The 13,702-nt window shown below is 43.4% G+C and overlaps 1 protein-coding gene across 2 annotated transcripts in view; it reads left to right on the top strand.

Annotated features, from left to right (window-relative positions):
* The window catches only part of drosha (ribonuclease 3 drosha), a 164,390-nt gene that overhangs the window by 143,863 nt on the left and 6,825 nt on the right, over window positions 1-13,702 (top strand). For both annotated transcript variants that reach the window (XM_084588316.1, XM_084588315.1), the window contains 2 exons: window positions 2,099-2,191; window positions 9,802-9,854. In XM_084588316.1, coding sequence (XP_084444442.1) covers window positions 2,099-2,191; window positions 9,802-9,854 — 146 coding nt within the window. The remainder of the gene's footprint in view (window positions 1-2,098; window positions 2,192-9,801; window positions 9,855-13,702) is intronic.

Raw genomic sequence — 13,702 nt, 5'->3', positions numbered from 1 at the left:
CAGATTCAGAGTAAAGAACAAAAATTTACTCATATAGTAAAAATTTCACTTGTCTAGTGGAGTGGGCTGTTCTAGCTTCGTTCAAAACATATCAGTCGGCTGAAAGACCGAAGATGTATATGCATGTAGTCTCGCGACTGCATTTAATCAGGGAAATGGGCATAAACAGTTAAACAGAATCGAAAAAGCGGCAAACAATAAAAAAATTGTCCTTTTAAGCTACGCATTGCACTATATGTTAATCAATTCATCAAAATGCGACCTGCGTCTAGAAAATTCAGTCTCAAAATCTTCCTGCACGGCTTGTGCACATAAGGAGTTGGCCTCTCGGTCTTCTTTGTCACTTTCCTGGTATAATTAATTGAGAAGAAGAATTTTGAGAAATGTTTCAAATATCAAAGAAGTGGACCTAATAACATAGCTGTTGTCAATTCCTTTCGGGCAACTCAGTGTTGAATTCTGAAATGCTGACTGAATCAGGATCTTAAGTACTTCGAGAACATTTGTGTGTATAGTAGGTGCACGGCAGCTTTTTCGAAAAAAAAAAAAAAAAAAAGAGAAGCTTGTCCAATAGGGCAACAAGCTCTGGTTTCGGATAATGCAGTCCACTAGAATATTGTCCTCGTAGAAGAGCGTACTACATGGGGCTGCTTCTTTCGCTAGTTTCAAGAAGAATAGCGCAAGCGTCACACCCAAAGTTGATTAACTAAATGATGTATCCAGCAGCGTAAAGTAAACCGGAATATGTGACAGTGGGAAATGGGATGGTAGGAGATGTCATCACTTCCTTCAGTGCCTTGATTTTGCTCTGAGATGAAACGTCCATCTTGACAATGTAGTCATGTGCCGCTGTTACGGCCCTCGCATCTAGCATATGTCATTCCCTTCCGTACATTAACCTTACTTTCCCGAAGAGAGCCTCAATGGGTCGCTATATAGGGCTTGAAATGAGTCTTCAGTGAGAGGGTCCTTCTTTAACGCTTTAGAAGTTTCTTGCATACTTTCGATATAGCAGGTGAACTCATTTTAAGTCACTGCATCGGGTATCACCTTCATCATTTATTGGCCTCTTTTTACCACTTTAAGCAGAAGTGGTGTCATAAATATCAAATCATTTTTTATTGCTTTCATAACAAGCTTAATATCATGTAAAAATTTATTTAAAACAATGTTTATTTGCAAAATTAAAATAATGTTTATAATACCCCACATTGGCTAATATACGAATTGTAATAACATTTAAAACTCAACCCTACAACGTTTACTTTGACTGTTATACCAATACTTTATAACATGCAAGCATTTTGCAATTTACATTACATTTTTATTAAATTATTTTCATCTTCGGTGTTACATGAATGGTTTCGCATCTAGCGCTAAAGATGGTTTTGCTGTAGCAGACGAGTTGCTGTCATGTTAGCTTTGAAGAAGCTTCGATGTGATCTCTTCTCAGTTTTCTTTTTTTTTTTGTGTGTTCCTATTCTTATACAGGCTTGGGAAAAATTCGGATTAAAATGGACAAAAGTAGCTACCATACCGCAATGTATGCCATGCTTGTCGAACGTTTGCTGAACGACAGTGTTTTTTATATCCTTTCACGTGTGTAGTATGTTGACGACATGCTGCTGCAGCATCTACCTTCTTTGTTTTTAATTTCGGGGCTGCACTCACCACGAAACTCTCAAGCGACAGCACGAAACCAGGCAAAAGCCACCCGCCGCCGGTGAAGCAAACGCGAAGCGAACAGTGAGCAGGTTGCGCCCCTTGCGGTGGCGGAGAGCGCAACTCAAGGAGAAACGTTCCCATTGTTCCTGCGGCGATTGAGAAGGCCGTAAGAAAGAGCGCGCGCTCTCCCCCGAGACCGGCCGTGCCTATGCGTAGGCTTGCCGACAGGCGGCATAGCCATTGGAATGCACATAGCACGTGCTAATACACCATGAGTGTTTGTATTAAAAGGAAGGGCAGAAATGCAATTTCTTTAAAATTGAGTATGTATTTGATCTAATTTTGAATATAAAAAGGTGTGCATTGTGAACATTATTCTTTCCTTTGCATTTTCGGTTCCTTGACAGTGTTTTCTTGCTTGTTGTGCTTCCAGAGTAATCGAATGCAAGGGCCCAACCAACACTAGGGTGTACACAGTAGCTGTCTATTTTCGAGGGAAGAGACTCGCCACAGGATCTGGTCACAGGCAAGTATTATGTATTTTCATGCCCGGCTTTGTTTAACTTGCTAATCACTGACAACATGGGGAAAATATAGCGAGGAATGCATTGGTCTGATTCCGTGGTAATCAATTCATACCAGAGCTTACATAGCAGCACAGCCTTGCTACATGGATGGTGGTGGGTCAGGCTACGAGGAATACCTGCTACAGTGTTATTTGTAACTCCCTGGGACCTGACCAAATTTTGCATGCAGCTGTTACCTTCTTTCTATAGACCTTTCCAACATGATTTCCGCCTTATTGCTGACTGGACTGCTTTTTGTTCCTGGCGCTACCAATCCATCGTGCCTTCAGGAGAGGCGAGCAGCAGCTTATAGTCGGGGATGGCAAGGGAAGGAGACGAGCCTTTGTTACCTTGGCCTGGGCTGTTTCTTCTGGGTAGGGGGTCTTCTCAGCTGGTACACTAATGACTCTGCACCCCCTAACCATGCACATTCCCCCTTCACACCTCTGGCTACCAGGTTGTAAAGGGGTTGGAATAACTTCAGAAATGTTATTACAAAGTAGCTGAACATAAGGAGTTGTTTTTCAATGCAAAGAACATGTTAGAGGTGCACAAATATTGAAATTTTTTAATACGAATTGAATGTGAATATGGAGAAAAAATGCCTTCGAAATTGAATATCTGATCAGTGAAAAAAAAATGAAGGGAATTAAAAATTGAGAACCATTGTTCGTCTTAGTCATTTTAGAATTTACACGCCAGTAAAATAAAACTAGTTTCATAGAACTCTGTACCCTACTGAAGGATGCTGTATAAATGTTATAGAGGATTCTGTATACTGGTTTTTTGTACAGGAAAGACTTGCACGAAACTGAGTGGAGCTGTCATATTGCTGCTGAATACAGTAAACTCTAGCTAATTTTCCCTTCAGGGGTCCAGAAAACCAAAAGCTGGAATTATCGAGTGGGCCTGAAAAATACTGCCAAAAACCGTTTGAAACCGTTTGAATCACTGTAATGAAACCTTAGTGAGAACAACATTTTTTCTCGGTTTCTTCTAGTGCTTCACTTTGTGCATACTGTTGGGAAGGTTCTCTTTAAAAAAATGACCCCGTTGCATTTTGAGGATGCTTCACTGCACAGCCCACGCGATAAAGCATTGTGGTTAAGTGGGCAATGCTGTGAAACTGTGATGATTCGAACATTTTTGGTGTATTCGGTAATTTTTGAATAGTATTCGGAAATTCTGAATATCAGATTTTAGAGTATGAATTGAGTAACAAACACGTTCGATTTGTATTCGAAATTTCGAATAATCACACACCCTTACTGAGTATCAGAATTTAGTTTTATTTTTTCAGATTCTTGTTTAGTAGACTGCAATTAAATTTTCCAATCAGATAAACAATTTGAGACCATTATGTTGGTTTCCCATTCAACTCAGTGTAACAAAAAATTCGCTTAACCCTGACAAGCAGACAGACACATCTGTCTCACCAGCTTCAAGTATGTGCAAATGTGCAATGGAATGCCTATGCGCTGCATTTTTGCATGCTGTTTACTACCAAGTTAATAAACAAACCATTCATGACTTCATTAATGCCATTATAATAAACTGTGTTTCTCCTGAACTTAAATGTAAACTGGACCTAAACTTTGCATAAGAATGCAGCCAAGTGCTGAGAAGACAGCTGCTAGCAGCATCAATTCAGTAGTTACCCATGCGACCTTGAATTGAATTATAGCACAGAATGTAGGCAGTGCCATAAAGAGGTGCCCCACAAACAAAAAATAGCCGTTTCAAGCAAGCGAATATCATATACGTGTTAAAACAAGTGCACATGCCAGGCGCCCTTATAGAAGCTCCAACAAAATGAGCAATATGGGAGAAGCCTCTAGTAGCAGTGCTGCCCCTGTTGGAAGCACCTTGCGTAAAAGCACACTGGCCACGCATTGTGCTACCGTCGCATCACTTTCTTCCACCATGCTGTGATGCTTCCACACTGTGCTACCTGTTCAGGGTGTGACCCGAGAGTGGGCAGTCTGAGGGAGCAACTGTCAGCACAGACGAGCTGGGCAAATGGTGCACAGTTAAAATTTTTTGTAACATAACCGATTTTCATAAGATTAACTACTCTTTTTGATGCACGGAGCCTGATGCATTCTGCCGAGAATGGGCACCATCATAAAGCGCGTACTACCTGCCGCTCCTCTAAAGCTGCCTTAAACTCCGCAGATAAAGCAGCCAAATTTTTAATGGTCGTTATTCTGAAGAAAGTTTGACTTTCGTGAAGGTACCTTACCCTCTAGGAGTTGCACACCATCAAAAAAAACTGCAGACAGTCAAGCAGTTGCAGTGGAGGCTGTCAAGCACTGCCTCCACTCTGCGCTGCCCTAATCACAGCTGGACCAGAGAGAAGCAATGAGTGCGCGCACTGCTGCCTCCAATCTGTCCGTGCATTGTTGAACCATTGAGAGCGCGTTACTTTGAATCTGGTGTCCACCCACAGCTACGCTAGAGTGAAGCATGCCTTCTCTCTGAAGGCGCATGCTTCGATGGTCGGCAAACCGAACCACAGGGTGTTTTTTTGTGTTGGGAGTTGTAGAGCTGAGATGCTATAGCATAGCAAGCATCGGCATTACTTTGCGGCTCTGCTAGACCATCACTTCATTTGTTTGCGACGAAATCGAAGTCAGGTGCTCCCGCAAAGTGCTCCCAAACCTTCCAAATAATGGGGCTGGTGCAAACTGCTGCTTCAAATTATCCAGTCAAGCTGTTATTACAAAATATGGGACCATAGAAGTTCTTGTAAATAATATCCGAATTATCAAGGTTTTACTACAGTCGAATCTGGATATATCGAACTCGAAGGAGATCACAATATCGATAATTCGATATACAGAAATTGGCTTGGGACGCCACTTGCGATCATGAAAAATGATACTGTATCTGTCGCATAATTAACCCACGTGCATAATGAACCCCCCCCCCCCCACCCACTTTTGCCGCCGAGAATTAAAAAAAAAAAGCAAAAACAAAGCATTAGTCGGTGGCTCGTCCCTCCATTTTCGTCGTCACATCCACAGCTCATTTATTGGCAGTGAGCTAAGATGCTGCGCAGCGGTAACATACTTTTGATGTTACAGGGTTCATGCGGGTCCTTGAAAACCTTGAAGACCCTTGAATTTAGATGAAGTGTTTTCAAGGGCCTTGAGAGTCCTGGAATTTTCGTGTGGCCCTTGAAAACCCTTGAACTTTGATGTGGTGGGGTAGATGGTCACGGAAGAATGCTAGTATCTCTTAAACTTTCTGTTTTCACAAGTCATCTTATTGCAGATGACTTTACCGAAGACCACCATGAGGCTGTCGGGTTTTGTGTGGGTTTGTCAATGTGGGTGTGTGTTAGTGTGGGTGCGATTCAAAGCAGACGAAGCCCCATGTCTTTTCTTGGCGCCACGCATGACTGCCGTAGCTCGGTAACCTACTCCAAGAGTAAGGTTTGGGTGTGAAGTGAAAGGAGACAGTGTGAATCTAGTTCAGGCATGGCAACCGGTGCGCCATAAGCGTGGGGAGCCTACACAGTAGTGACACAAGTGATTCACCAGCACACAGCAAACACGTATGCATCGCTCTGCAAGAGCAACACAGGCTTCACCTAAAGCGATTCCATAAAATTTTCTTCCCACTGTAAAAAAAAAAGCAAAATTATACAGGCTTCAGCATTGCCAACAGCTGTGCTACCACACGAGAAAGTTTCCTCGATGCGTGCAGCAGAAATCGAGCACTGCTTGGCCATAGATGAGGGCTGGACACCTTGCTCTTTCTCTAGTCTGTGCATGCTTTTTCACAATTATTCGGCACGTAGGAGAGGCTTTGTTCTTTTTACTGGACAGACCCTTTTCTCTCGCATATTTGTTGCCCACCGATCGATCGAGAATGTTGCAGTCACGTTGCAGTTGCAGTTGTGGTATGCCAGGCTGTGTCTTTGGTCAGACATCAATAAGTATGTGGAGGCAGCAGTGAAGAAAGAAGTGAATGTTCCAAAATGCGTGGCCTTTGAGTACATATTAACATGCTGTTGAGAGCCACTTGTGCCAACAAAGCTCAACTTAGCATTAAATTTAGCCATGTTCTTGCAGAATTTTCTTCTGTTATACCAATCAGGCAAGTCATTGGTATTCTTTTTGGCAGAAGACGTTATCTGTGCAGTTAGAAAGCTCTGGCTGAAATTTTTCAAGGCCTCAGTTCTGTGTTCATCTACAGGGATAATAAGCATTTCGAAGATGGCTATAGAACATCCAAAAAACCACACTTGACTCAGAGCGGAAAAGGTTCTGAAAAGCTGCAAGTTGAGCTCGAAGGAGGTGTTCACATTTAAGATTGAATGCAAGCAGTTCCTCTTGGCAGTAACGAAAAAAATACTAGACAAAAGCCCACTGCAGTCTGCTGTAGTTCCAGGCCTTACCTCGCTAGACCCAAGGCAGATGTGCTCAAAGCCTGCAAAAAGCATAGAGGGCTTTAAAAGAGTTTTGGATGCATTGATTGCTGCAAAGAGGCTAACAGAAATGCAAAGGGACACTGCACTTTCGAAATATACAGATATTCTGCAGGATCACGAGCACAAGCTAATACTTTTTGACAGAGCTTCACATGCTGTGAACAATAAGGGAGCTCTGGAGAGTTCATAAACTATTGCTTATTCCCAGTCATGGGCAGGCAAGTGGAGTGAGGGCTCAGTGTGACTCGGCAAGTTGTCATGGAAAATCTGAACGGTGTTTCTTATATATCCCAACTGATTAATTGTGTGTGATGCTGTGGAAAGAGCAGGTGGTATAACTAACGTGAAAATCTCAGAAGAGTTGAGAATGTTTGTGGCTTCTGCAAGACAGCATTACCATACTTTTCTGGAAGCTTGAAAAGAAGCAGGAAGATGAAAGTGCAAAGCAGCAGAATAAAAAGCGATGTCTCGGAGAAGCTGTCGAAGATTTGAGGAAAAAAAAAAGAAGAGATTGAAGTGACTCTTGCAGAGTTGAATGCTTCTGCAGACACCTATATCGAGAAGGCAGCAGCTACCAATGAAATAATATGGATTGTTAAGTCGGTTTGAGGAAGACTGCTAAAGAAAAGGCAAAGGAGATTGTGAACGTCAGTGCTGAACTTGAACAAAAAAAAAAAAATCGAGCTTTCATGAAATGTTGAATAAATGTAGAAGAAATTAGCTTCCTTGGTCTTGTGAGAAGTCTCTTGTGCAATAAATGTTAGGTACTTGAGATGTAAAAAAACGTTTATTTAAAAAAAAATTATTTGTTTTTAAGTCCTTGAAAAAAGTAGTCTTGGGTCCTTGGAAGTCCTTGAAAATCCTTGAATTTTGTGGCTGAAAATCAGCATGAACCTTGCTCCTGCGGTGGCAGGGAGTGAACTTGGCAGAGTGCCTGGTTCTATTTATCAAGCTGCGTTTAGGGCGGGCAGAGTCCACTGCCACAAAATTATTGGAAAGCATGTTAGCTGCAAATGCCGTTTGAAGTGAACAATGCTAAAAGCTGGTGGCATGATCGCAGCTGACCGCGTGCTTGCGTTTATTCCCTGATGCAAGGATGGACGCCTTTCGCAAGAAAAAAATATCTACCGCTTCCTAGCGTCCGCAGTCGCCGTAGCTTACGCTATGCCGCACGTTAAGCAGATAACAAGAATGCATGACTCGCAAAAAAAAAAAATTGCTGTAGTTTAGCTCTGGTTAAACCTGGTAGAGTAGCGAGAGCTACAGGCCCCTTGCTACGCTTAGGGTCTGCTTGTGGCAAACAATGTTATGCTGTTACTTCTGGTTATGCAAGACACATGGCCAAGCACTAGTTTCAACTGAAGACTCTTCGGTGGTCAGTAAAGTAGTGAGACTTTTGAACACTCGACACGTCGTCATCGACCGTCACGGATTCACTGTCAGAGGCTAAGCGAGCTCGTCTAGCCACATCGTCATTACAACGCTTATCGAGACGTTTGGCATGCTGTCTCCTCCTTGTTTCGTTCCGACGCCAAAATCTGGCTTCTTCCAGCCTAGCCGACTCATCGCTCTCCATAACGACCCGCCCCTGCTATATACGCTTGCGACACCCCATCTCCCTCTACTGCGCTTGCGCACAACTGATGAGGCAAGCGGCGTCTGCTCCACGAGCACAACAGCGGAGTGACGTCATGCTAGATGGCACGTCGAGTGGTGGCGCCCACCAGCTGTGGCAGTTGCTGGGCAACGGCTCAAGGTCAGCGCAACCACGACGCAACCACGTTAAGCAGCGTAGTGTAGCTCTCGCCACAAAAAAAAATCTGCTGCTTAACGTCCTCAGCCGCCATGCTGCGCCGCACGTTCAGCACAACGACACAAGACGCGCATCGTATGTCACCCACCGCTCACAGAGCCGTTCACAACACATACTGGAGAAAGCGTCTGACACTCTGTCTGCTGTGGGCTGAGCTGGCATGTCGGCGCATGTGTAGTGCATGCTGCTGCGAATGAAGACTGGAAAAGAGAGGAAGGGGAGAGAGAAAGAATGGGCACACGCTTGCGCTTTGCTCTATCGCATTGTTTCCTCTCTCTCGAACATCACGGCTACATTGGCTGTGTCTGCTCCGTAGCGGCCATTGCGAAACTGGTTACCTCTCATTCTCTTATGCACACGGCTTGCAAACATCACGTGCTGGTGCGCAGCAAACAATCACCGCAGATGCGCACGTCTTTGGGGAAGGGCGTGGTGCCAAACTGTTCTCTTTCATTCCTTCTACGCGTGGCTTGAAAACATACGCGGCAAACAACCGAGGGTGATGCTATCGTCTTCGGGGAAGGCACACCTTCCAGTGAGTGGTGCAGAGTTCGATACATCGAATGACCGGTGAAATTGCAGTTCGATATACAACACAGCTTTCCATTTACTTTTACATGGGATTTTCAAGGGGATATCTCATGATTTTAATATAACCAAAGTTCGAATTATCCGGGCTCGGCTGTGTGTATAAAATGCTTCCACTGGGGCAAGAAAGTGAACCCCCACAAGATGGCTTCTGCACAACCTTCAACCTTCACGTCAAAATGTGGGGAGATTTTTTTTTTTACCATGCAGAAAAGTTAGGATACCTGTGCACCTGCCTGCGCTCGGTACAGAGATCTGTTATAGCTGGATCTCACCATTGGATACTTGTCATGCATTGCCTTGTAGCCAGAAAGGTGCATAATCATTGGAGTGCACCCTCTCTTGTGACTAATATTCGCACATGCCTAGTTCTTATGTGTCACTGTTTTGGCCTAAATTTTCAACAGGTTTTTCATTTCAGCAAAGTTTCTTGCATATTTTATTAATATTTTTTGTAGCAGGGTTTGCCTGCAGGGGTGCAAGTAAAGGGGGGGGGGGGGGGGGGGGAAATTCACTATGTGTTGAGTTTTTATTCCTATGCTCGGTTCTATTTCTAATGCGTTTTTTTTTTTTTTTTTCACGTGTGTGCATTCATTTCTATTTTCTTGAAGTGCGTTACATGTTGTAAGGGGAGATTGTATGTGTGCCCGCTTTTCTCCTTTAGCATGTATATTTGCACTTGTTTCTTCAGTGACATAAAAAAATCAAATATAACCTTTTATTTCCTACAGCATCCAGCAAGCAGAGATGGCTGCTGCATCAAAAGCATTGGAAGCATCCAAAGGTACCTACATCCCGAGTTGCATTTTCTTGCCTGAATTTTTTGCATTAAATCTTTGCATGTGGACCTCATGCAGTAAAACCTCATTGATACTTACTTTAAAAATGTAAGAAAAAATGCATTGTCTGGGGAAACGTATTATTGAAACTTCCTGATTTTGAAAAATTGTTAACTGCTGAATGAGGTACAAAGGCATTTAAAATTGAGAATTTCACTGTATAAAAGTGTAGATTCTTTTTTTAGCTTTTGCAGAATTCAGTCCGTATTTGTTTTGTCCTGTGCAGAAGGGATTTAGTAATAAATTAAGTTTGTACAAGGCAGTGACGAGCCCAGATTGCTTCCTTGGCTGTGTCTGGATGCTTCGCCCGCTTACACCTCTGACATGTGGAGAAGCTGTCGCGATGGCTTACAGCCACCGCGTTTTTGCTAATGCTGCATTGTGCAGACCTAGCCTGCTTGTATGCAAGGGAATATTTGTAGTTATCAAATGTTTACCTCCTATGCCTCTCAGGCACCGCAAAGAAGTTGCACCGTTTCTTCTCATGAAGTCATATTTCCGCGGGAACGGGCGTACCTTATCTTGGCTTTCTTTAATGCTTTTCCCCTTTGCACCTATGCACTGCAGGAAAACAACTGTGGTGGGTGAGCACCACTGATCACTTTCTCATGTCGCAAGCGCGGGTTAGCACATGTTCGGTTGATCGCAGGATGTATTATATGGCCACAATTTGTCGAAGTTTCGAATTTAAAGGTCCACAGAAACGGTCACCAAAAAGCCACTGATAAACGTGTTCAGTGTGTAGAACGAATCCTTTTGAGCATTAACCCAAAGTATGACTCTTTGGAACAGAGCCAGCGATTTATTATTAATTTTTAAAAACAGCATTTTTTGAAATTCACTGGCAGAGAGGTTGTTGCTTGGCGGCGTTGCATGGAACTATTTCCTTAAACCATAACGTCACGGGTGAGTTGACTGGCAAGGCTTGCTAGAAGCTGCCATTCGCTGCAGCCACTGCAGCCATGACGTCACGGACGCACTTGTGGTAGCTGCGAAAGTCGTCTGCTCGTGCGCTGCGCGAACTCCTCAGGCGCCTCAGGCGTGTGCGGGCTGTTTTTACACAGCTTGCTGTCCTTCTCGGTTAGGCGGCCATTGACCATCAAGTACAACAACCGAAGCGACGCAGTGATCGGCGGAACGAAGCTGCATTTACAAATATCTTATTTATATAACGTGGTTTCAGGAGTACCGGAGTGTCGTCCGACGAGGCGTCAACAGCACGGTCAAGCACAGCACGATGGCAGCACCTCCTTGACCGCCGTAAACACCGCCGCTGTGGCCCCTCCTCCCGCATACCGTACGCGAATGACACGGCGGATCGTTAGTGCCGATGTCCGAAATAAAGCGTGCTAAAATTTGTTGGCGTCTGGAATACTGAGCCGAATATCAAGTCAGGATCGCTGACCAGCAGCAAATTGCTGGTAAGAGCAATAGCCGTGATACAAGCAAGTTTCTGCTCAAGCCAATTGCTGCTGGTGCATTTCGGCTCATCCGATCTGCTCGTACTAGCTTTGCGATTAATGCGTCGCCAGAGTTAATCTTATGGTTCTTTTATACTGTGGCAGGATAGGATTCACAATAAGGCAGTTTCATAAGTAGACGATTTACGACAGCGTTGATCAGTTCCAAAGCGCTAACCGCCGCGGCTTCGAAGCAAAACAATTTAGGCCTAGCTGGGAGAAACTGGGAGAAAAATAGTGTAACTCTATAGAAGTTGTTTTACTGCCTGCGATTTTGAGCGTATGAAATGGGAAATTGAATGAACCAGGAATATATCAACAAAGCTCTACTGTATTTGCTAACACATCAGCTTTTTTGACTCTCAACTAGGCCTCACATTTTGCCACATGTTGTCTCTTTTGGGCATGAATTTATATCCAGTTGAGGGAAAACATTCAAAATTTTGGATGGAGGATGCCAGAATTGCATGAAAAAAAAATCCAACCTTGCCCTCTTAATAATTATGCTAATTCTGTCACGGTCTCATATATAATAAAACAACATAAATTTAATGTCAATGCAACTGCTAGAAATATTCAAATTAATCACAAAGAGCAAAAAAGAGGGAGTACCCATGGAAAGGTTTGGTTGCAGGAATGCACTACTTTATTAGACTTGGAGTATCCTTTGCAAGATTAAAAAAAAAAAAAAATGTTTATACTTAAATAAATGTGTACCCTGCCCCACTTTGTTCTTTGCTGCTGTTTTGTAGTTTCTGATGGGATGGCAATTGTGGCACGTACGCAACTCAAAGCATTAAACGTGTAATGATGCCAGCATAGGGCAGCAGTCTTTCATTCTTGCAGAAGAAGGGCGAAAGAAGGGTGACAAACTAAAGCTAGTGGACCAGACCTGGCATGAGATGATAGCCATAGGACTCCAAGGCTGAGGAGCCCTCAACTCCCACTTTATATTATAATAAAGTTTATTCCTCATCCTCCTGCACGTGTGTACCCAAAGCCATTGATGTGAGGTGGCCTTTGCCTGTCTTGCTGTTTACAGCGCAAGGTCTTCCACGTATCAGTTATATGTTCATTATAATGTGAGGTTGTTGTGTTATGATAAACTGACAGCAAGGTTGTACCTTTCATGAGTAGCTCCGAGTAGGTTCAAAGCACTTTCGCTGAGGCTTCAATGTAAAGCACGCTAGGCTTAGCTGTGTCAGACAAATGGTGCTTTTTACGACGTGTGCCTTCTGGCAGCGAGCTTCTTTGGAGGGTGTGCTGCCATAAAGAAACTTGCCAAGTAGATGTACCTAAACATATGTGACCGGCGGAAGAAACAGAAACACAAGAAAAAGAAGTACACTGGACAGCGCTGTCTCGTGTACTTTTTTTTGTGTTTCTGTGTCTTTCGCATATCCAAAGTGTAGATTTGCACCAGCTGGCCCAAATAGTCACCATGTTAAAGATCTACCTCACTCTGGGTTTTACGCGGAAGATTGATCTCATGCTCTTTTGTCCTTTCTGATGCTAACCCTGATTGCACCATATGTTCACTGTTCTAGGCATAGTCCAGTGCTTGGGGCAATATGCCTGCTGTAGGGCCAAATGTTGCTGGCAGTTATCATAATACAGCACGTAAAGAGTACTAAGCACACACAAAAAATTTGTTTGCCTGAATTTTTTTTTTTAATTAGCAACTTTCTAGTTAGAGGATGTTGCCCTAACAAGAGTATACATATATGTCAGTTTTTTATAGTTTCATCTTTAACATTATTTGACGGCCCATTCAACATAGGCAGGGGACCTAGAAAGATGATTTTTAATTCTTTTCTTGTCATCGGGTTCTAGGAGAGTCTCTTGCCTTCACTGTGCAGATTATGCCCTGGTCAAAGGGTTGAAGCACCAACGTAGTATTTGGTGACAGAATGTGAAGTTCACTGTTGTCGTAGCTGGGAGTGCAGGAGTGGGCAGAGGAGTTGCCTATGAGGAGGCACACATTTCGATCTTGGTATATTACGCTTGTCCCAGACTGCAGCCACTTCAGAAATGTTTGTCGATCATCTGCACTTTTTGATTGGACCTGTTGGTCACTGAAAACAAAAGTGCATTCAACAGGCATTGTGGAGATTTGTTTTTATCTAGTCCTGAACAGTTGAAGTTGTGTTGACGCAGTAATACACCAGTAAATAAGAATGTCCTCCTCTACAGCGCCTCGCGTAAATTCATAAGCCTGAATTGCTTTGGAACATTAAGCCCACCCTTTAAACCATAAACTAATGAGAATATGGCTAAGATTTGGCTGATGACCATAGGTTTTTATGCACAGTTCACACTTGGAGCTCACTTAA

This window comes from Amblyomma maculatum, chromosome 1, assembly GCF_055883805.1.
Source record: "Amblyomma maculatum isolate TAMU_Amacu chromosome 1, ASM5588380v1, whole genome shotgun sequence".
NCBI classification, from domain to species: Eukaryota; Metazoa; Arthropoda; class Arachnida; order Ixodida; family Ixodidae; genus Amblyomma; species Amblyomma maculatum.
Note: the sequence above shows the minus strand (reverse complement) of the source record. Positions and strands in the feature narration are given on the sequence as shown.